We start from the raw sequence: 20,974 nt of genomic DNA on the forward strand, positions 1-20,974 counted from the left end.
ATTACCGCACGCGTACACCACGTCCCATGGATGACGCTCACGGTAGTTGACTAGTAATCCAGCTTAGTTTTCTTTGCTAATTCCATTTTTAGTTAAAATATTTTTTTTATAAACCTGGAATTTTTGAGACGTTCGAACTTGAAACTGGTATGCCAAATCCCTCCTCTTACCATGAGGTCCCAAACCATTTTAACACCTACATATATAAACTAAATTAATCAGAATATCAAATTACGTCTTTATCTTTGTGTGTAATTTGATATTGCGATTAATTAGTTTTTATATATATCAAATTACACCACGGCCCTCAGCGAATAAGTACCCAACGATTCCTTCAGTAGGAAACCCAAACAAAGTGCTAAACTAAACTCCAACCAACGTTCTTAAAAGCGTTGATTGATAAGACACTAAAGTTTGGTGACCAAAGTGTGCATGTCCAAATATTCACTCAGAAGGATCAAATCATATCTTAGAGATCAAGAAGCTAAACAAGTGTAGACAGAAGAGAGAGCTTTCCAATTTTCTTGGACCACTTTCTAAGCAGTTAGTGAGCATATGTAATACAAACAGAAGCACATGATCTTGAACCAACAATATATTCACATACACAAGCATAGTTTAGTTCCTTTCTGTCAATGCCTCATGAATTAATGAGGGCCACTACTCTTTTTCTTTCTAAAAGATTTGCATGAAAGATAATAATATCCATAGGTATAATTCATGGCTAAAGAAGTAAGAAAACTCTATATATGAATCAATTAAAAACAACAAGAAAATTGAAACATATTGTCAAAAACATATATAGGGTAAAATACAGCCAACCATTTTACCCATCCCCACTCATATAACTTGCAAACTTAGAAAATTATAAATAAATGGAGAAATAAGATGAACAATGAGGACAAAACTCTAGAGAAAGGAACATACAGCAACACACCCTCTTCCCCAAATGCTAATCAAGATATCTAAAACCAAAGATTTGTGGCTCAAATGAGCAAGAATGGATTTTTAAAAAACAAACAAACAAAATACCTCAAGACAGTTTTCAGCTTTTGAGAGATAGTATATATAGATCACAAGAGAGAGAGAGATGATCAGCCAGTAGAAGCAAACGCAGCAAGAGCGTTAGCTTGAGAAGGTGGTAGACCACTTATTAGTGGATGCAACTGATCGCCATAAACCGATATCAGGTGGGAGAAAGTTCTCCCTACAATTGCTTTCACTTCTGCTTTCTCTACTGGCGACTCCACTACTTGTCCGAAGATCTTAACCAGGTCCGGAACGTGTGAGACGATCTATTTTTGTATCACGAGCACAAGGATGAAAACCGAATGAAGATGTTTATGCTCAAAAGTTGAAAAGGTTGAGTGAAAAAATACCTGTGGATTCGATGCCAAAACAAGTGAATATATACAGCTATATACAGCCATGGACTCCTCTTGGTCTTCCTTTAGAGGTAAACCTTTTAGCAACACTGGAAGTACCTGGATTATATAACTTATGGAATGAGTACCGTGTTTCATGAAGTAAGCAAACAAATAGAGAAACTGGCCTAGTCCGAGCTCATACTTGATTTAGCGGGACTAGTTGAGGATGAACAACAATCATCCTTGCGGTAGCACCTGCTGCATTATCCCTAACACCAAGGTCTGTTTCTGACTCCCCAAAAAGCGGGTATATTCCACGTAGCACATCATTAAAATATCTGGTATTGAATCAAGGGAAGACAAATGTGGCATGTGACAGGCGATAGAGAAGCATAGAAACCTATGGACAAAAGTCTTTAAGCTTTGATTATATTTGAAGTGTGTAACAAGAAAAGGATACTTAAGAGCAGTTTCACCCCCGTTTTTGCATAGCTCTCCGACACAGAAAGCTGCATTCCTTCTATTGGTTGCATGACGTGACCCCAATTCTTTGAGCACCAATGGCATTATCCTCTGACAAAACAAATATTCACAATGGTTGGTTTTAATACAGCTCCAACACAAAGAAACGGATCATAGAGAACGCAAGATATAAGATGAGGAAAATCACATCAACATAAGCAGCGATTGGAGCACCCATGTCTTGAGCAACTTCAGCGAGACTAGCAACTACCATTGTCCTATCCTGTGGGGGACGTGAAGCTTTCTACAGAACACAAGAAGTGAAAAGTAAGTGCCTCAGTTTCAATGAAACAAGTTATGGCAATGAATGCTGTAGTTATTAATACCCACCGCGAATTTCATCAACGGCTCGAAGAAACTTGCAAAGACGGGCTCAAAGTGAGACCCCATACACTTTGCAAAGGCGGGGAGGAGGTCGGAAACTGCATCCATGAGGACCTCATCATGTCCAGCATCATCATCATCGTCATCACTCTCATCTTCTAACTGCTGGCAAGCTGCTTTCTCCCTCAGCAGTAGCAATGTCGCATCAACAAGGGGTTGTAAATCTACAAAACAATGTGTTCAGCACAGTATATACAAGAGTAGAAAGAAAATTGAATATCTCGAAAAAAAATTTGTTATGAAACTGAGTCCGACGAGAAAAGACACCCACAGTTTTGAATGGCTACGTAACCATAATCCTTCATGATATCTGCAATGCTCAAGCAAGCCTGAGCAACAACCTCCTTGTCGTCATCCTCGGCCATGGCTTTGATATAAATATTCATAACGGTATCTGCGGAGGACAAAAACTGTTTCAATATCTTCTTGTACCTCGTGATGTTAATGAGAAGAAACAAAATTAATGTGAAATGTGGATTACCAAGAATTTCATTTGCCTTCCCAGTTCCATCCTGCATAAGAAGTTAAGAATCAAACATTTAGAAAAAGGAAAGAGGAACAGAGGAGAGGAGAGAGAGTGGGAGAAAGATAGAGAGAGGAGAGATCAAATCCCTTACATTATGAGTCTGGAATATGGCATGTGCTGCGGCCAATATATCTGCAATTCCAACAGATAAAGAAGAGATAAGTTTAGATACTCTAAAGTAGAATGTGTCTCTAATGCTACCATAATGTCAAGTCTAACCCATAGATTACGTTAGCTTTTAAATACTAACAGCAGATGCGATGAACTGCATATTTCTAACAAATCTGAGTGAACATTATATTGCACATGATATTACAAAAGTAAAGGGCCTAGACAATTGATCACATATTGGCGGCAAGAAGGAAATTGTACATCTACCACATACCCAACTGTTAAGCCATGTTGCTGACTTCACCATATGTCGGAAAGAAGCAATACGTCAAGTAAACAACACTTACTAAGCTATGCCTATTCAATCTAATATGTCCTCTCCAACGGAAGAGGTTCAAAGGGTTATGGATGAGACGACATAGTTCCGGTCCAATAATAACAATGAGAATCAAGGGAACAAGAAATTAGATAACCAATAAACAGAAAACTCACGTTTCAAACCAGTGACTGCTTGAAGCCGTACATCTTCATGAAAATATCCAGAATGTTTGTCCATGATCTTCAATGATTCCTCAAGGTAGCTGATAAGTTAGTTAAGTAGCCATCAAAAAGAATTCTCGTATGAAGTTCAAAGAAGAAGAAAAAACGTAAAGGGAAAGATGAAGGATACGGTGCAAAAGAAGATTTAGTGTGGAGTGCAAACAAGCCAAGAGCTTGAGTCGCAGCTGCCTTCTCATCCAAAACTCCTGTTCTTACACTTATGTTCCGAATCCTGGGCTCATCATGAGCTTCATCATCAGAGGACACCCCACCAAAATCGTTGACACTTTCATCGTCTGACTCATCAATGTTGACAGCAGACCCATCATCAAGATTGCACGAAGCAAATACTAACGGCATAACACGAGGTAGATACTGCAGAAACAACGTTTTTTTATTTACTTAACTATAATCAATGGAGTCAAAGCTGTTATAGGTCTATTTGAACGAACTGTATGCACACCTGGGCAAAAGTGTCATCCAATATTTCAGCTACGTTGCTGAAGAATCCATGAGTATATTCTCGCAACTCACTGTACTCCAATCCAAATCCCTGAATTTTTTTATAATGGTGAGCTCTCTCTTCCACAAAATGACATACAAAACAGTAAGGCAATTACCGATATTGCGGCATCGATGAAAGGCGGCAAAATGGCCTCCATCCCTTTTCTCCCAACAGACATTGCGACGATCCCTACAAGCTCAGTAGACCGTGCACGGGCACGAAGATCCTCGTCATTAGTCAGCACCATGAAGAACTTCATCGACTCTAAAACCCTCCCAGCGTATGGATTGAATGCTTGCTCTGCAGCAGCAGCAACCGACCCAATTGCTGACTGCAAGCAAGTAGCAAACAGCTTAAATCAATATTCCAGAAAACTCTGGGAAAGATTGTTTGTGTACCATGCAAGTCTCTTGCAGATTACGAGGACTGTTTTGGAGAGCTGCCATGAGCTTCCCCATTAAAGGATCAAGGTAAGCAACTATCTCCTCTCCCATGTTCTCACAGAAGGCTGCTAAAGCATAGTATGACTTCTCCTGCAGACAGTAATGACAAATGTTACTAATAAACTAACGTTTTCATGTTATCATATGCTTTAAATTTACCTTCACTTCCTCAGATGTATCTTCAATCGCATTCAAAACACACGGAAGAAAACTCTGATAGTGTGACAGGATCTCAGGCTGGAGATACTCGGCGAACTGGCCTAGCGCAAAAGATGCAGCCCCTCGAACCATTCTCTCAGGGTCTCTTAAAGCTCCCAAGACTATATTTAGAATAATGTCCAGCTTCTCTTTGATAAGATCATAGCAACCCTCTGATATAACACCTAGAGCAGTTACAGAAGCTTCCCGAAACTTCAGATCCGTGCTCTGACTATACATGGAAGAGAACTCGAAAACAGTGGGGAACACATGCTTTGGCAGGTTCATAGCTAGTGTGTCAATAACTTCAGCAGCTGCACGATCAGTAGCGAGATCATCATCATCGTCTTCTTGATCAGATGACTCGGCGAGTAAAGGGCACATAACTTGCAAAATTGGTATGACTAGCTTGTGTTTTTTAAGGGAAGTGTATTTGTACTTTGCCAACCATGAAACTATTTGGATCGCCTGGTGACAATAAATGGAATAAAGCATAAGGAATCATATAAACCTATTTAAAGTAAAAAGAGAATGATTCTCCTAAGTTTTAACCTGGTGACGGGTGCTATTTTCAAGGGTTTGATTACATGAGACTTCAAGAGAGAACTGCACGATCGATTTGACAGAATCTCCAAGAAGAGGAGCAGGAGACTCGATCAGCTCATCAAAAATCTCAAAAGCAAGTATTGCAACATCCTCCTCGCCAGATGCAATACATTTCCTCGCCACGTTCAATATGCTTGGAATGAAATCTCGGAACTTGACCTGATAGAAATTGACATAAGCACATTGCTACAAACATTAACCAAATAAAACGAGGATAAAAGTCGCTAGATATACCACATCATCCCCGTCGCTTGTGAACTCAAGAAAAGAGCCCACTGCCCTAATAAATTACAGAAGTGCGTAAAAGATAGAGATACTGTAATCGAGAAGAAAAAGATGAGAATTAAGATTACTTGAGAGCAGCAATTCTGACACGGCTGCTGCTTTCATCTTGCATACACTTGAGAAGAAGAGCTTGCAAATCAGCAAAGTATGGCCTAAACGTGTTCCCAATAGTTTCAGTCAAAGAGCTGAAAAGGATCAATGCTACCTACAAACAACAACAAAAAACAGATTAAGCTAAGAGTATCTCCAATCTCACTATTTTTTCACTATTTTATAGTAAAAGAACTCAATTCCAACCCTAATTTCTACTCTATAATAGAATAATTCATTTATTTTTTTGTTCATCACTCGAAGTATGACCAATTCTATTATAGAGTTAGTAAACCATTCCAACTCTATTAAACCATTCCAACTCTATAATAGAATAATTCATTTATTTTTTGTTCATCACTCTCGGAGTATAACCCAATTCTATTATAGAGTTAGTAAACCATTAGAGATGGTGTAAGTGAAGAAAACATCCTATCAAATAGTTTCACAGCTCACAGGGAAGTAAGAGACTCACTTCACGATGGTCTTCTTGAGCACTCTGACTACACTGGAAGAGAAATGTTAACAAGTCAGGCCACTCTCCAGCTGGAACAGCGTACTTCGCTACCACACTCACAACATTGGCACTCGCACGCCTCACAGGTGGACTGTTAAATTAAATTTCCAATTAAAAATAAATAAAATTTAAAATCCCAATTTAAAACATAGAGAGGAGAAGGAAAACCTATTCTCTACGGTAATGCTTTCGATTAAAGACTGTTTAACTTCCTGTTTCATCTGCGGAGAAAGCTTGGCCCAATGTCCGGTGATTCTTTTACGGAGGAGGACGGCGGCGAGCTGGCGGACGTTGGGGGTTTTAGCGGTGCGGAGGTGTTGAACTAAGGCGGGGACGACTTGAGGATCCTTGGCGAGGCGTTTGATCTGATCCTCGGCTTGACGACGAGCGTCGTTGTCGGGCATGAGGAATTGGATCAAGAGAAGCTCGAGAGATTGCGCCATGGTTTGAATTGATTGATCTCCCCGAAGCAGACAGAGGCTGCTGCTGGAGTAGTTGTTGTCGGAGAGTAAGAGTGAGCGAATAGGGTTTTTCTTTTTCCTTTTTCTTCCCTTTTTTATTTATTTAAGGGTTTTTGCATTTCTTCGTCTTTTTTATAACTAACGGTTTTTTTTACCACAGATGAATTTTCACATTTATTGGTCGGTATCGTATTATTTATTTATTCGTAGCAAACTTTATTTTATACTAGTGGTATGTCCGCGCTTCGCGCATAATGTTGTATATTTGGTTGAACATAGTTTTTCTATGTGTATATGTATTGTTTGTTTATTTTATAAATTTAACGCATATTTGTTTTTTAAAACAACTAATGTGTATTTTTATTAATTATAATTGTGGTCTCTTTACATAAGAGTTGAATTGATCCCAAGCAGATGAAACTGTGTAAAACAAAATTTGTCTACTTAAGTCCACACCTATATAATTTGTCTACTTATATTTAAATAAATCAAAAATTTGTTTACTAATAATAATTCTAAAACATAATTTGTCTAATTAACTACACTAGACTCCTTCCCATGGTGTTTCCTTCAAATGCAGCATGCTTAACAACTTTCATGGAACTTCTTTAAGCTCCTAGTTATATTGAGATGAGCCTGATTGTCATGCTGAATGTAAAACAAGTTTTAAACATTCATGAGTTGACATTTGTGAAACCATTACCCGCAACACATGAAAGGGCTTTTATCAGTTTTTGTATCTCAATCATACGGCTGAATACTCCAAAATCCCTCTTGATACTTTCAAACCTTAGTTTAACTAATGAATTCACCAAAATCACACTGTTTAATGATCTGATGAGTGTTTGAAGTTGGTAACACGATTCGGATACAGATAATTTTTGTCTCTTAGAACTAAAACATATATCATCTCAATAACCCCAAACTGGTTTGGGCTAAGAACAGGAGCGGACCCACGTTAAGTACAGTGGTGCCACTTGACACCACAAAAATAATATAAATCAGATTTTGTAAGCATAAATTAACAGTTTACAGTGGCACATTTGGTTGGGAAGGTTATTGATGAACCCACAATCTTGGGTTCGGTTCCTCTCTATAACCCTTTTATACTTTTTTGACTCTTCGTAAATTTGTCTCTGGGTCCACCACTGGCTAAGAAAAAATGTCTTGTTTATCGTTCTTTCATCAATCTCTATATTGTTTCATATACGATCAACATCTTTTCATGTCTAACTTCCTTTTTTTGTTGTCTTTACAGGATTACCCTAGCGACATGATGAAAGTAGGAGAATGAGGGTTTGGCTGGCAAGTCTGGCACGGCAATGGAACAGCGTGCCCTCATGGGGCCATTCCTGTACGACGCGTTGAAGCTGAAGCTGAACTTTCACAGGGAAAATACAGTCCCCTGATTTCTGACACCGCAGACAGAGCTACCAGAGGACATCATGCAAGTTTCTTTCATTTCTTTAGAATAGTGATTAGTTTAACATATATTAGGTTTGGTCTATCTATGCACTATGTATGTTAATGTTTAAACAATTTATAATTCCCAACATGAATAACGGAGTGTACTATGGTGAAAAATAATATGCTATAGGGTATGTGGAAGATCTACCCATCTATGGAACGAAAGCCATGCTAAACGTCTGGAATCCAGTCGTGGAGCTAGGGGACGACTTCAGTTTGGCACAAATCTGGGTCACGTCCGGAACTTACGAAAACAAGGACAACACGCTTGAGACAGGTTGGCAGGTAAGTTATCGAATTATACAATTTCATGTTACTTAGAATATATCAGAAATTTATGTATGCCAATGTCTAACCATAGAATTGATTATGATACTTAGGTGTACCCGAACTACTTTTAAAAATAAGTTTTTATTATTAAGATGCAATATTTATTTTTGTCATAATTTATTAAATTTTAAATTTATTTACAATTTGTTATATAAAATTACATTAAAATATCTCTGAATTTTAACTTAATATTTTACATATATTTCCTCAATTTTCCATTATTTTTTTAAAAAATTGCTTATATTTTTCTTTACAATCTTTCTAGATAAAAATATATAATAAAAGAAATAATTATTAAAGTAAACAGTCATACATTTCAAAAACGAAAATATATATTATACATTAATGATTTTATTAAAAAGGAAAGTTCAAAAACAAATAATTTTAATATTAAAAATAATTTTCCTGTTAAATATAATCTTATATAACTTAATATATATATATATATATTAGAAGTAATTGAAATATTTCCTTTTTATCAAACTATTTTCTCAAATGATTTAAAATAATTTAAATAAATTAAATTGAAATATCTTTAATGAGCTAAAATATGTTAGAACTACTATTACTAAGATGTATTATTTACTAGACAAGGACCCGTTCGTTGCACGGATTATATTTGATGTTTTAATTTTTCAAAAACGTAAAAAGAGTGAAAAAAAATTCACATTAGTTCTTGGATTTTCAGTATATATTGGTGTAAGACTTAATTTAATTACAATAATCTATTTTCTTTTGATTAGTATTTCTATTTCAATAATCATGCTATTTTAAAATAGTATATTAATTTTCTCATAAACTAATTCACTTTTAACTATTCTTCAAAAAGAATATTAGTCGTATTTGATTGAAACATATAGAATTTTAAATTTTATATATTGATTATATTGTTGCAGACAAATTAAAAACCGCGCAACTCAAAATATCAATACTATTAAAAGAGGATCATTCACTTAATGAAAATTACAGTTTCTCAAAAATACCCTTATTCTTACAAAGGATAAATAAAATTCATTAATGGCATTTAAGTCTTTTGGTTTTGGGCCTACATGTACATCTAAATAGATCTATAAATAATGGGCCTATATATATTTAAAAGATATACTAACTTTAAATATAATATATGTATAAATATATTACGAACTATAAATAAATTAGCAAACATGAAAATATCATTTTCTTAAATATACATATCAATATTCAAAACAGATCATTTGAATATTATACATTTTTTCAATACAAACCAAAATCCTATATCCTACACCATATATCATATACATATTTGAATATCATTTTTCCATTTATAATGTCATTTTATACATAATATTGATATGGCAATTACGAGTGTTCAAGAAAATTTTAAAAACTATATTAAAATTAATTTTTAAATCTAAAATAAAAACACCAACTTATAATAGGTTATTAAAGACGAAATAAACTAATATTGTCATATCAATAAGTTTTTTGTATTATCATTTTTTATTTGGATAACATAATAAAATTTTATCAAATTCTAAGGAATCACTAATTTATGTAATATTAATAAATATATGAGTAATTTAATCAATTTTAAAAAAAAATTACTATTAGATATTTTGTAATCAGATCAATGGTATCAGATTGCAGGTTAATAGTGAGTTTTTGGATTTTTACCTGGTTATATCAGATTTTTAATTAACGAATTTTTCATTAAATCCGAACCGGATTATATACAATGTATCGGGTCTATAGGTCCAACCATGAATCTAGGTCAGATATGAAAACAAATCTTAAAACTCAAACATTATCATAGAACAACTACCATATTTCAAAAAAATACCATATTTTGAAGAGAAAAAAAAATGATAAAACCCTAAAAACTCAATTGTTATGGTTCGAAACAAAAATAATGGTAATTTGCAAATCAGTTTTCGATTAATAAATGAAAAACAAACAAACTCGCGCTTTCTAAGCGCGGGTCAAAATCTAGTTAATGTTACATGACACCAATCAATATGTTTTTATTGATAGTCAGCTAAATATCTAATTTACTAGGATAAGACCCGCGCCTTGCGCGGGATTAAGTTATTATTTTTATTATATTTTGGAGAATGAAACAATAGTTTGGCTTCATTTGGATTAGGGGTGTTCAATCCGGATATCGGATTAGTTTCGGTTCGGTTCGGTTTTTTTCGGTATTTCGGTTAGTAAAATATAATTACTATTCTAAATCCATATTTGTTTTGACTTTAGTCTTTCACATACTTTTGAAAGATTTCAGCTGGACGACTAAATTGATCAGCCAATCTTGTTGCTTTAAATCATTAGTATTTATATATATATATATATATATATATATTATTTAGTTTGAATATTTATTAAATAAAAATTCATATGTGCTATATTTTATGATCATTTGTAACTTATTATAACAAAAAAAATAATCTATTGATCACAAAATTTTCAGAGTGGGAATCTTCAAATTTCTAATAATATATAGACGTTTTGAAAAATTCAAAATATAACATATAAGAAAAAATATAAATGTTTTTATTATTTATTTAATGTAATTTTTAATATCTTTCAATAATATAAAATTAAAAAAAGAACTAAGATACCAAAATTGTTATCAAATATTTATTATTCATAATAATTAATTTTCATATATACGTTAATCATATTAGGTAATTTCGTAACTTCTAATTAAGGAAAGTGCAAAAAAAAAATTTGGTAGATTATTTATCAATTCGATAGTTAGTTTAATAAAAAATATAATGTAAGTTAAGATGAACCAACCTATTTTTCTAAGAATAGTATATTTTATATAGTCCTTTATTAAATAAGAATTTATAATCATACAGTTCTATGATCATTCATATCGTTTTATAACTGAATATTTAAATCATCGATAACAAAATTTTCAATGTGAAATCTTTAATAAGTTTATAATTTATAAATGTTTTTGAAAATTCATTGAAAGTTTTAATATTAAAATATTTATGTAATCTTATGGTATATAGTTTAATCTATATATATATATATGTTTTATTATTAAATGATATTTTTTACTCATATGGTTTTAAAATCATGTGTATCTTCTTATAATATTAAATAAAAGTTCATATTAATACAATTTTATGATCATTTATAACTTATTATGACAAAAAATAATCTATTGATCACAAAATTTTCTGAGTGAGGATCTTCAAATTTCTAATAATTTATAGACGTTTTGAAAAATTCAAAATATAACATATAAGAAAAAAATATAAATGTTTTTATTATATATTTAATGTGATTTTTTAATATCTTTTAATAATATAAAATTTAAAAAAATAACTAAGATACACAAAATTGTTATCAAATATTTATTATTCATAATAATTAATTTTCACATATATGTTAATCATGTTAGGTAATTTCGTAGCTTTTATTTAAGGAAAGTGCAAAACATTTTTTGGTACATTATTTATCAATTCGATAGTTAGTTTAATAAAAAGTGTAATATAAGTTAAGATAGATCAACCTATTTTTCTAAGAATAGTATATTTTATATAGTTATTTATTAAATAAGAATTTATAATCATACGGTTCTATGATCATTCATATCGTTTTATAAAAAAATATTTAAATCATCGATAACAAAATTTTCAATATGAAATCTTTAATAAGTTTATAATTTATAAATGTTCTTGAAAATTCATTGAAAGTTTTAATATTAAAATATTTATGTTATCTTATGGTATATAGTGTTTAATCTATATATATATTTATTTTTTTATTAAATGATATTTTTTACTCATATGGTTTTAAAATCATGTGTATCTTCTTATAATAAAAATGTTAAACCATTGATCATTAATTTTTAACATAATAATTTTAATAGTTTTAGTCATTTATTGTCGTTTTTAAAAATTCAAAATATAACATATACGAAAAAATCTAAATTTTACTTTTATAGCTAATTTGATTGTTTAATTTATTTTAAAAATATAAAATTAAACAAAAAATGATGGAGGAGATATAAATTGTTATCAAATCTTTATTATTAAAATCATTTATTGTCATATATATATTAGTCATTTATGGTAATTCCGTAGGTTTTATTTAAGGAAAGAAAATATCATATCATATTATTATATCATATAGTTTGACCAACTTATGTATCTAACAACATATAAAAATCGAATGTGGACCTACTTATTTTTCAATTGAATGTAATTGACTACCTAATTGAGTGCCACCTATGCATTGGGGTCTCTTTTAATTAATACAAAATTGAGGTTACATCTTTTCAAATGTTCCTCAATTAATATATAAGGGATTGCTAGATAAATGTCTAATTTGTGTACGTTAGCATTAATGCTGTGACTTGAACCTCTTTTTTCAATAGATTATATGCTATTGAAAACTTCTTGATATACAATATTTTGTAGAACACTATTGTTGTTATGTTTTGTTCCTATTTTAAGAATTTGAATCCTTGTAGTTGTAGTGAGTTTTGATAGTGTGACGTACAATTGTCCGTGAGTAAAGACTGGATTTGGAAAATATAGATCTACTTTGTTGAAGCTTTGACCTTACTGCATTTGGCAAATATAGATCAACTCTGTTGAAGCTTTGAACTTAAATTTTTTTATATAGTCATTGCGTAGCAAACTCATATAGGAAATTGACGTTTTTAGTTAGAAAGGCTATCTTGTATATGTTGGTATGAAACTTATTCTATGAATAAAAAAGCTTTTTCTCATATAAGTACTGGTTATGATTTCTGTTTCATTAATACTTTTGCCTAATTAAGTTATTAGTAACCTTAATCCACTGCAAAAGTTCTTCTCATTGATTTGAATTCCTTATTAGTATGACTGGAACACTATTTAAAAATCAAATTTGTGATTTAGAATCCATACAAATTTTAACGTATTTAAAAAATTTGTGTGATATAAAATATGCTGATTTGCTTCTTCTTTGTCGTCAGCGACAATCAAAACTCAAGTATTCCTTTTGATCACCGCTTAAGAAAGTTAACATCTTCTTCTTCCACTGTATCATTCATTGGAGTAAGTATTACTCTTTCGATGAGATAAGAATAATCGTAAATAAAGGTAATAAATTGACATTGACATTAACTACAACAGCTTAATCAATGTTATATTGTCGATAAGAACAAACACATCATGAACATCATAGGCACACTATAACTTACACATAGGCATAATAGTCACATTAACTTTTCCATTAACTTACTTACAACAACATAACATCTATATGTACAAACGCCTAAATATAACTACGGTTTTTTCAAAAAAGGGAATTATAACTGTGGCAATAACTAACATACGACACCATGACAATCATGACAAAAAAAATCAACACCAATTTAAGAAAAAAAGAACTTACGAAGATCAAGAAATCTAGTTATTTCTTCAAAAATGTGACACCTAAGAAAAACATGCAGAAAAAACTCACCTAATATGAGAATAAACCGAATATGAGAGAGTTAAATCCTATATATAGATGTGAATAATTGTAGTTCCTTTGGTTTATGGGTTTTAAACAGAAAATTAACTATTTAGATAGGAAAATTGATTATTTGAATAATTATTCTAGATTTTTTTTTTTTTGGATTTGAAGAAAGGAAAACAACTTTTAACACTCTTTTACAATTTTCCTATGTTTAAGATTTTATAAAAGAACAATTACTATCAAATAATGTTTTACATTTATCTTTTATTTATGATTTTACAAAAGGAAAATAAGTATTTGATAAATTGTTTTAAAAATATTTAGAATTTTGAAAAAGAATAATGTCTAGAAAAAATTACTTTAAATAATTTTTAAAATTACTTCTTTAAAAAAAAATGATTTTATTATCTTATCTTATATTTTTTATTAATCATGAGATATTTTTAAAAATGTCAAAATTTTCAAAGGAAATTACTATCAAATAATAATTTATAATTATGTTTTCTTTATGATTTAAAAAAATGGAAAATTAGTATTAAATATATTATTTTAATATAAGTTTTTGTATAGGAGTTTTAAAAGGAAATTTTCTAGAATAATACTATTAAATAATTTAAAATTACCTTTTTACTATTAAATAACTATTTTAAAGTTCGTTTTTTATCATCTTAGTATAATTTTCTAAAATGGAAATTTACTATTAAATAGTATTTATAATTACTTTTAATAATAAGTTTTTGTGTATGAGTTTTAAAAGGTTTTTTTAGAATAATACTATTAAATAATTTTAAAATCACCTTTTTACTATTAAATATATATTTTTAAAGTTTGTGTTTATTATGTTAGTATATATTTTTAAAATGGAAATTTACTATTAAATAGTATTTATAATTACATTTAATTACGAAAGAGTTTGACACATGTCACAATCTTAAATATATATTTGTCATGTGTCACAATCATATTAATTAGTAATTTTGAAAATCAAACTTTATATAATAAGATTTGGCTATAGTTTCTTAAAATGTTATATGAAAATAAATATTTAACAAATTAATTGGATGTAAAAATTTAGATAAACAACTTAATATTTAAGTTGATGAAAAAACAACTTAATATTTGTATTTACACCAAAAAAACAATATTTATCTTATATAAAAATATATGTTTACTTTGCAACTTTGTCGATATGAAATTGATCTGTTATATTTTATAAATGAAACTGGTCGAATTCTGCGGTTTAAATTATTTTAAAATTTACTATTAGTTTGTTGAAACTTAGTTCATTTGTATGTGCGAGTGCTCGTGAGTAATTATATGAACTTTCATGGCATTCATACTAACAGCAAGTAACGTGACTGGTAGATAGAAGATCTTGGTCTAATGGTCTTGTATCAAATGTAAAAACATAACTAGCGTTTATATGAACATTTGTAAATTTCAAAATGGACATACATACGCATAAGAAATCATGTGTTAATGTTAACTGCTCCCAAAATATGTTTTACAGATCAGAAAGCTCAAGATTCAACAAGGTATAGCGTTTCCTATTTGACTGAAACCAAAGCGCTGAAAACAGCAACAACTAACTGTACTTCAATGTAAGAGTTGCCTTCTTAGCCCACAATACAAATCTCAGCTTAAGCTATAGAGGATTATAATGAGAGCTATATGGTTTTGTATTGTTTCTATAGCCGAAGAAGAAATATTACATCTCAATGTCTTCGAGGTCTGGTAAAGGGAACCTGAGAAGAGCTGCAATCCCAGTGAGTTGTGCCAACTCTGCAAGTTCATCAACACTGTATAAGAGTCTGGCACAGTAAAGAAGAAGAGATAAAGAAGGAAACACTCACGTTCCCCTGATACATGCATCGACGAGAATATAAAAGCCTCTCCTCCTGAATCTTTCACCGACTCCACCAAATCCACATACTTCTTCCTTGTTTTCACGTCAGAGTTCCTGCACAAAAAGTTTATAACGTCAATCACATTTGCCTTTTGAAATTAGGAATTTCGAATTAGGATTAGTGCTCCTTTCCATCACTAAACCTGAAAAGCTCATCAGTGATGAGAAGTGTTTGGACTGCCATTCGCTCATGTGCAACTTCTACATGTTTTGGTCCATAGCATGCTCGAGCTGGGTCCTGGATTAAATAAAGCAAACGAATCTCAAGACGCATTGAAAATAATCTTAAAACGGATGAGAATCTCTTTCTCTTCATTGCAAAAGAAGCTCACATTTGAAAGCATGGTGAAGAAATCGTTGAGAGCTTTGACCTGCAAGAAGTAAATTCACATCAAGCAAGTGGTAAATAAGTAACCAGAAAGAAAAATAATCCAAAAACGACAATACAACATTCTTATTATACGCTAAATTAATTTTGCGTGAGCAATTCAAAATATATTGAAAAGAAAACGATGATAATGTATCAAAATCACCTCTTTTGCTGCTTTAGTATCTTTGATCATATTCATCACGTTGGGTGCATTAAGAACCTCTCCCAGGCTATGTCTGTGAGCCAAAAACATAATGTTAGAAATCAGAAAAAAAATTAAAGGTTTTATAGAAGTGAATAAGCAAAACAATACAAAAAGCTATTGATTTTTGTAACTTGGGAGATAATTATTTTGACAGGTTACAGAAACACAATACCTATAACCAGAGTTTGTGTGCACCAGAATTATACGTGATTTGTTCTCGATTATAGGTCTCAACTGTCTTCTTTCAGCTTCCAATAACAAATGACGATGAAACTGATCCTGAAGATAAGAAACAATCAAAAAAGCTTATCATATATGTAAGGGAAACCTGTAAACCTTGGAAGTGTTTTATACTACTATAAAGCTTGCCCAGCTGCATTTTGAACAATGATTTAGTAACCCTCTGTAAGTTTTAGACACAGCCTCGAGAGACAAAAATTACCTTTGTAAAGCCGGGACTGGCGATCACTGCACAACGAACGACACTGAAGTCAACATGTTTCACAAAGGCCTGTGATATTCCAAACAGACTTTTAGAATATATGTGGAACTAAAACAACAATATTAAAACATATATGATCTGGGAACTAAAACAAACCTGCAGAACATTCTCAAAGAATTTCTTCAAAGTCTACACCAAAAAAAAAAAAATTTGAATATCAGAGAAATTTCATCAGACCATAGTTTTGGACATCTATATAATGAAACAGTGCAGGAACATACAGATTCGTAACCAGCAATCGCAGGCCCATGCTTCCTAGGAATTGATGTTTCTATTCGTGCACGGCTACTTGTCACACTGCCAATCATAAAGTAAACAAGATCAGAAATGAACGAAAGTAGAAATACATGCCGTCAAACACAAAAACTAGAGTAAGTAGTACCTTCTGCCGACAAGGAAGATTTGTCCAAGTCCCTCTTGCATTAGAACTACAGCTAGATCAGCACTAGCAGCGGGATCTATGCAAGGAAAAAAAAAGTTAAGTAAACTTGGGACCGAAATAGATATTGATTTGCAGGCCTATGAGCATATACAAAATCAAACGAGCAGCATACCTGAGGCCTGCTTGAGTGTATCAAGAGCCAATGAGTCCCATATTCCCTGGAAAACACACCCATGTACACACTACCGATTACAAATCAACCACCAACATAGTAAGCAGGCTGCTATAGAAACAACATCAAGACCTAACTACAGCAAGGTAGCTTCTACTTCCAAAACTGCTTTAAATGGGATCGTGTACTTTAATAACCATAGTTAAAGGCAAACTGACACTTCTAGGCATCCTAAAAATAAATACTAAAAGATTGTGGAAAATAAATTCAATATCTAAAACAATATGTAGTGCGGTGCCTCTGCTTCTAACGATGATTATCTTGCAAGTGGACTACACGATCTAGAGTTAAGGACGCATTATGCCACAGTTACAGGGTAGAAAAAAGAACAGAACTTCTGAAGGATAAGATTAGTAAAAAAAAGAGGGGCATCTACCTTTCTCAATACAAAAGGTCGTTTCAGCTCAATCTCCAAAGTATGGAATGCACCAATCTGCGAAACAACACAAGCTTCAGCAGCACACACACACACACACACACACACACAAAAAACTATATGGTAAAAGTCAGCGTCTCAATCTACCTTGACGTGATCATTCTCCAGGATATTCTTCCCACGTATACGCAGAACAGCCGCGTCTTTGTCATAGTCCACCTCCTAATTCAATGAATAAAGAAAAATATTAGACAAAGACACCTTCCAAGACCCAAAGGGGCTAAAGACAAACCCATATGAATGCAAAAGCAATATAGTACAATTATTGTCATTGTATGAACAAAGGTGCAGCAAACCAATCCCATAAAAAAACATACCTCAACTTGTACTTCGAGCTTCAGTCTAACACGTTCAGAGTCTCTTCCCCCACCAGGCACCTCTCTCTGAACCTTTCTGATAACACGAAAAAAAATACTTTTAACGAAATGGTCACTAGTCTCAATCAAACAAACATAAATCCCTTGAGAGTGTACCTAAAAGTGACAGCCATTACACTATCTCCGACGGCAATGAGGTTATAAGCATACCAGAGATCATCAGAGTCCTCAGCCACCATCTATATTCAGCAAAGAAAGCAATTCAATTGCAGTTAAAGCAGCTTAGGGCTTCAAACATCCCATTAGAAGAAGGAATCAATCAATCAAACCTTAACGCTTCCTGGTCCATTACGAACGAAATCTCTGCGGACAATCTTCATCGTAATCTCGCTTTTGAAGGATAAATCGAAAGGGCGATAAGCGAATTGGTGAAATCAACGCAGCAGCACGGTGAGGTGAAGTAAAGAGAGACGTGAAGTTACAAACCTGTTGCAACGGCTCCGGCGAGGGTCTATGTTAGAGGTTCGGAGACTCAATCCACATTCGATTTCGACAAAGTCTCTCTCGTTTGTAGCTGCTTCTGAAAGGTCAAAACAGCCCTAATGCTAAAGTCCAATTTTATTACTAGTAGATTAAGACAGGCCTATTTTAATAGTGAGTTGATTACACTAAGGGACAATTTTTGACTTTCCTTTACATCTAGAGACACTTCTTACAAGTGACACACTTTGTTGTGGGCCAGAAATAAATTATGGACCATTTTACCCTTAATAAAAAATTAAAAATTACAATGGTGGATACTCAAATGTGGACAGACAAATGATGTATGGACGTTTGTTGTGTGGATCAGAAATTTTCTTTGTGGATAAAAACTACAAGTTTGATAAAGATTACCGTTTGAATGAAACTTGTGGATGGCATGAAAAATGTGGACATAGTCATCAGTATGTTCATTTGTGGACGGCTCAGCTGCACCTACTTCACCAAACAAGATATCACTAGAAGTCACCTCACTAATTCTCGAAGATCCTGTCTACACGGAGCAATACCACGACGCCCCATCCACATATCACTCAACCCCACATCAATCGTCCACACACAACCCATCCACGCGCCAACTAACCACACACCACCCATCTACACAAACCCCATCCACACACCACCCGTGTACTCTTCCCGAGTCTCCACACTCCATCCATCAAAATTAAAATTGAAATTTTAAAGATCTGGATTTTGAAATCCACAACGACATTAAAAATCAACAAAACAAAAAAGAATCTTCTGGAATCTAAACTTGGATAAACAAGTTAAAAAATTCATAATCGAGACAAATATGGTATGAATTGTGAAGAAATTAATGTCACTTGTCTTGAAATCGAAACAAACCAGAGCAGAGTTAAAAATATTTTTTCAATGGATTGATGGAAGAAGAAGAAAAAGATAAACTTTCCAGTTGATTCTTAGAGTTTCTCAATGGATTATTTGAAGAAGAAGAAAAAACACAGCTTTAAATAGTGAAAGAATAAAGTGTGATCGATGAAATCAGAAAAATTAAAGTTTATGTATTTGGAAAAGTTGTTTAGATCTAGATATGAGAGAGAAAGATGAATCTCGAAAAAAAGATAAATAATTTACATATTTTCTTTTAGTTGAAAATAAGAAAATGTATAGTTAACTTAGTCTAAGGGTATAAGAGACAAATCACATGTTATATGTGTGTCACATGTGGAAAGTGTCTTTGGGTGTAAATAGAAACTCAAAATGTGTCTGTAGAGGTAAAAAAATCTTTAATAGTACACAACAAGTGTTTCTTAAATCCAATTAAAACTGTCGGGGTAAAAGGTCGTCAATTTAAATACGTATTGAGTAATGAATATTATTCAATAGAAACAAAAAAAAGTACTATATTTCTAGATAAAGAAAATTATTTTTAGATTGCTTGTAAGGTTATCCCGTTAGAAAAATATCACTTTTTTTTTTTGGACAACAGAAAAATATCACTTATAATGAAAATTTTAAGAATATAAAAAATCTGAAAAACGACTTTTTTAGAGTAATATATTGATCAAGTTTTCATAAACAAGTTTAAACAGTGGACTGATAACATTTTAATTGGTGAAAATAGGTGCTGAACCAGAATGGCCCCAGTTTTTCTAGTTGATAAATAATAATTTCAGATATTGGTATTGTGTATGATGTTTGTTTTGAAGTTAGTGACCAATGTGTAGGGGGGGGGGAAAATAGAATAAAGCCAAAAGAGTAACACAAAAGTCAGTAGATAGATACATTCGAAATAAAAATTCAACAATGAAAATTATACTATCAATCCCTAACTTATCTACCGACAATTTGAAGAATGGTCATTGCTGATGATGGACGGCATTGCGATACATTTCGATATGCAGCATTTAATGTACTTAAAATACATAACGTGGTCCACTTCACTGGCAATAAACAGCTTATAGACTTCCCCATATTTATTTGGTATGACATCAATTAGTAATTTAGTAGTATTAGTTGCACAAAAAAAAGGAAATACATAAATTCGTTTTAGATCCTCGGCCATGTCTTTCTGTGATGTTTTTTATTACAACTTGTTATTCTTAACTGATGCAACTTTGAATGGAGATAATGCATGGCGAGAAAAGATGAGTGTGCGACAGATACAACAAAATATGTGCGTTTCATCAAGGACTAGGTCGAAGCTCTGGTAATTAACAATGATTTAATACAGATACAACTTACCGTCGACAACAACTCATACCGAATTAAAAATTGCCTAACTTATATGATTCAATATTAAACATTAGTTTTTATGTGACTATAT

General features: G+C 32.2%; 2 protein-coding genes across 2 annotated transcripts; both read right to left on the bottom strand.

Moving 5' to 3' along the window:
* Window positions 1-733: 733 nt before the first annotated feature.
* Window positions 734-6,651, bottom strand: LOC106440966 (importin-4). The gene is made up of 20 exons (XM_013882747.3): window positions 6,263-6,651; window positions 6,053-6,185; window positions 5,556-5,692; window positions 5,437-5,482; window positions 5,149-5,361; window positions 4,558-5,064; window positions 4,354-4,488; window positions 4,071-4,286; window positions 3,914-4,003; window positions 3,581-3,825; window positions 3,403-3,491; window positions 2,891-2,931; window positions 2,755-2,785; window positions 2,545-2,667; window positions 2,220-2,437; window positions 2,038-2,133; window positions 1,828-1,940; window positions 1,570-1,705; window positions 1,380-1,484; window positions 734-1,295 (listed from the first exon to the last, which is right to left on the bottom strand). The coding sequence occupies exons 1-20, from the start codon at window positions 6,535-6,537 to the stop codon at window positions 1,095-1,097; spliced, it is 3,150 nt and encodes a 1,049-aa protein (XP_013738201.2). The 5' UTR covers window positions 6,538-6,651; the 3' UTR covers window positions 734-1,094.
* An 8,604-nt stretch (window positions 6,652-15,255) lies between these two features.
* Window positions 15,256-18,802, bottom strand: LOC106440967 (protein PELOTA 1). The gene is made up of 17 exons (XM_013882748.3): window positions 18,634-18,802; window positions 18,477-18,537; window positions 18,304-18,386; window positions 18,148-18,223; window positions 17,918-17,992; window positions 17,771-17,827; window positions 17,335-17,380; window positions 17,163-17,238; window positions 17,002-17,077; window positions 16,877-16,909; window positions 16,721-16,789; window positions 16,451-16,557; window positions 16,237-16,309; window positions 16,036-16,074; window positions 15,847-15,941; window positions 15,651-15,757; window positions 15,256-15,579 (listed from the first exon to the last, which is right to left on the bottom strand). Exons 2-17 carry the CDS (start codon window positions 18,525-18,527, stop codon window positions 15,506-15,508), a joined length of 1,137 nt encoding a protein of 378 aa, XP_013738202.1. The 5' UTR covers window positions 18,528-18,537; window positions 18,634-18,802; the 3' UTR covers window positions 15,256-15,505.
* Window positions 18,803-20,974: the final 2,172 nt, after the last annotated feature.

This window comes from Brassica napus, chromosome A3 (genome assembly GCF_020379485.1).
Source record: "Brassica napus cultivar Da-Ae chromosome A3, Da-Ae, whole genome shotgun sequence".
Classification (NCBI taxonomy): domain Eukaryota; kingdom Viridiplantae; phylum Streptophyta; class Magnoliopsida; order Brassicales; family Brassicaceae; genus Brassica; species Brassica napus.

Bases quoted from the DNA above. Each gene is read 5' to 3' on its own strand.
- LOC106440966 (XM_013882747.3), bottom strand. From the start codon at position 6,537: ATGGCGCAATCTCTCGAGCTTCTCTTGATCCAATTCCTCATGCCCGAC. The intron at 5,362-5,436 runs GTATATCTAGCG...AATTTCTATCAG, and splicing joins CAAGCGACGGGGATGATGTG to GTCAAGTTCCGAGATTTCAT. The intron at 1,296-1,379 runs GTATTTTTTCAC...ATACAAAAATAG, and splicing joins TTTTGGCATCGAATCCACAG to ATCGTCTCACACGTTCCGGA.
- LOC106440967 (XM_013882748.3), bottom strand. From the start codon at position 18,527: ATGAAGATTGTCCGCAGAGATTTCGTTCGTAATGGACCAGGAAGCGTT. The intron at 18,224-18,303 runs GTACACTCTCAA...TCGTGTTATCAG, and splicing joins GTAATGGCTGTCACTTTTAG to AAAGGTTCAGAGAGAGGTGC. The intron at 15,942-16,035 runs GTGAGCTTCTTT...TATTTAATCCAG, and splicing joins TCTTCACCATGCTTTCAAAT to GACCCAGCTCGAGCATGCTA.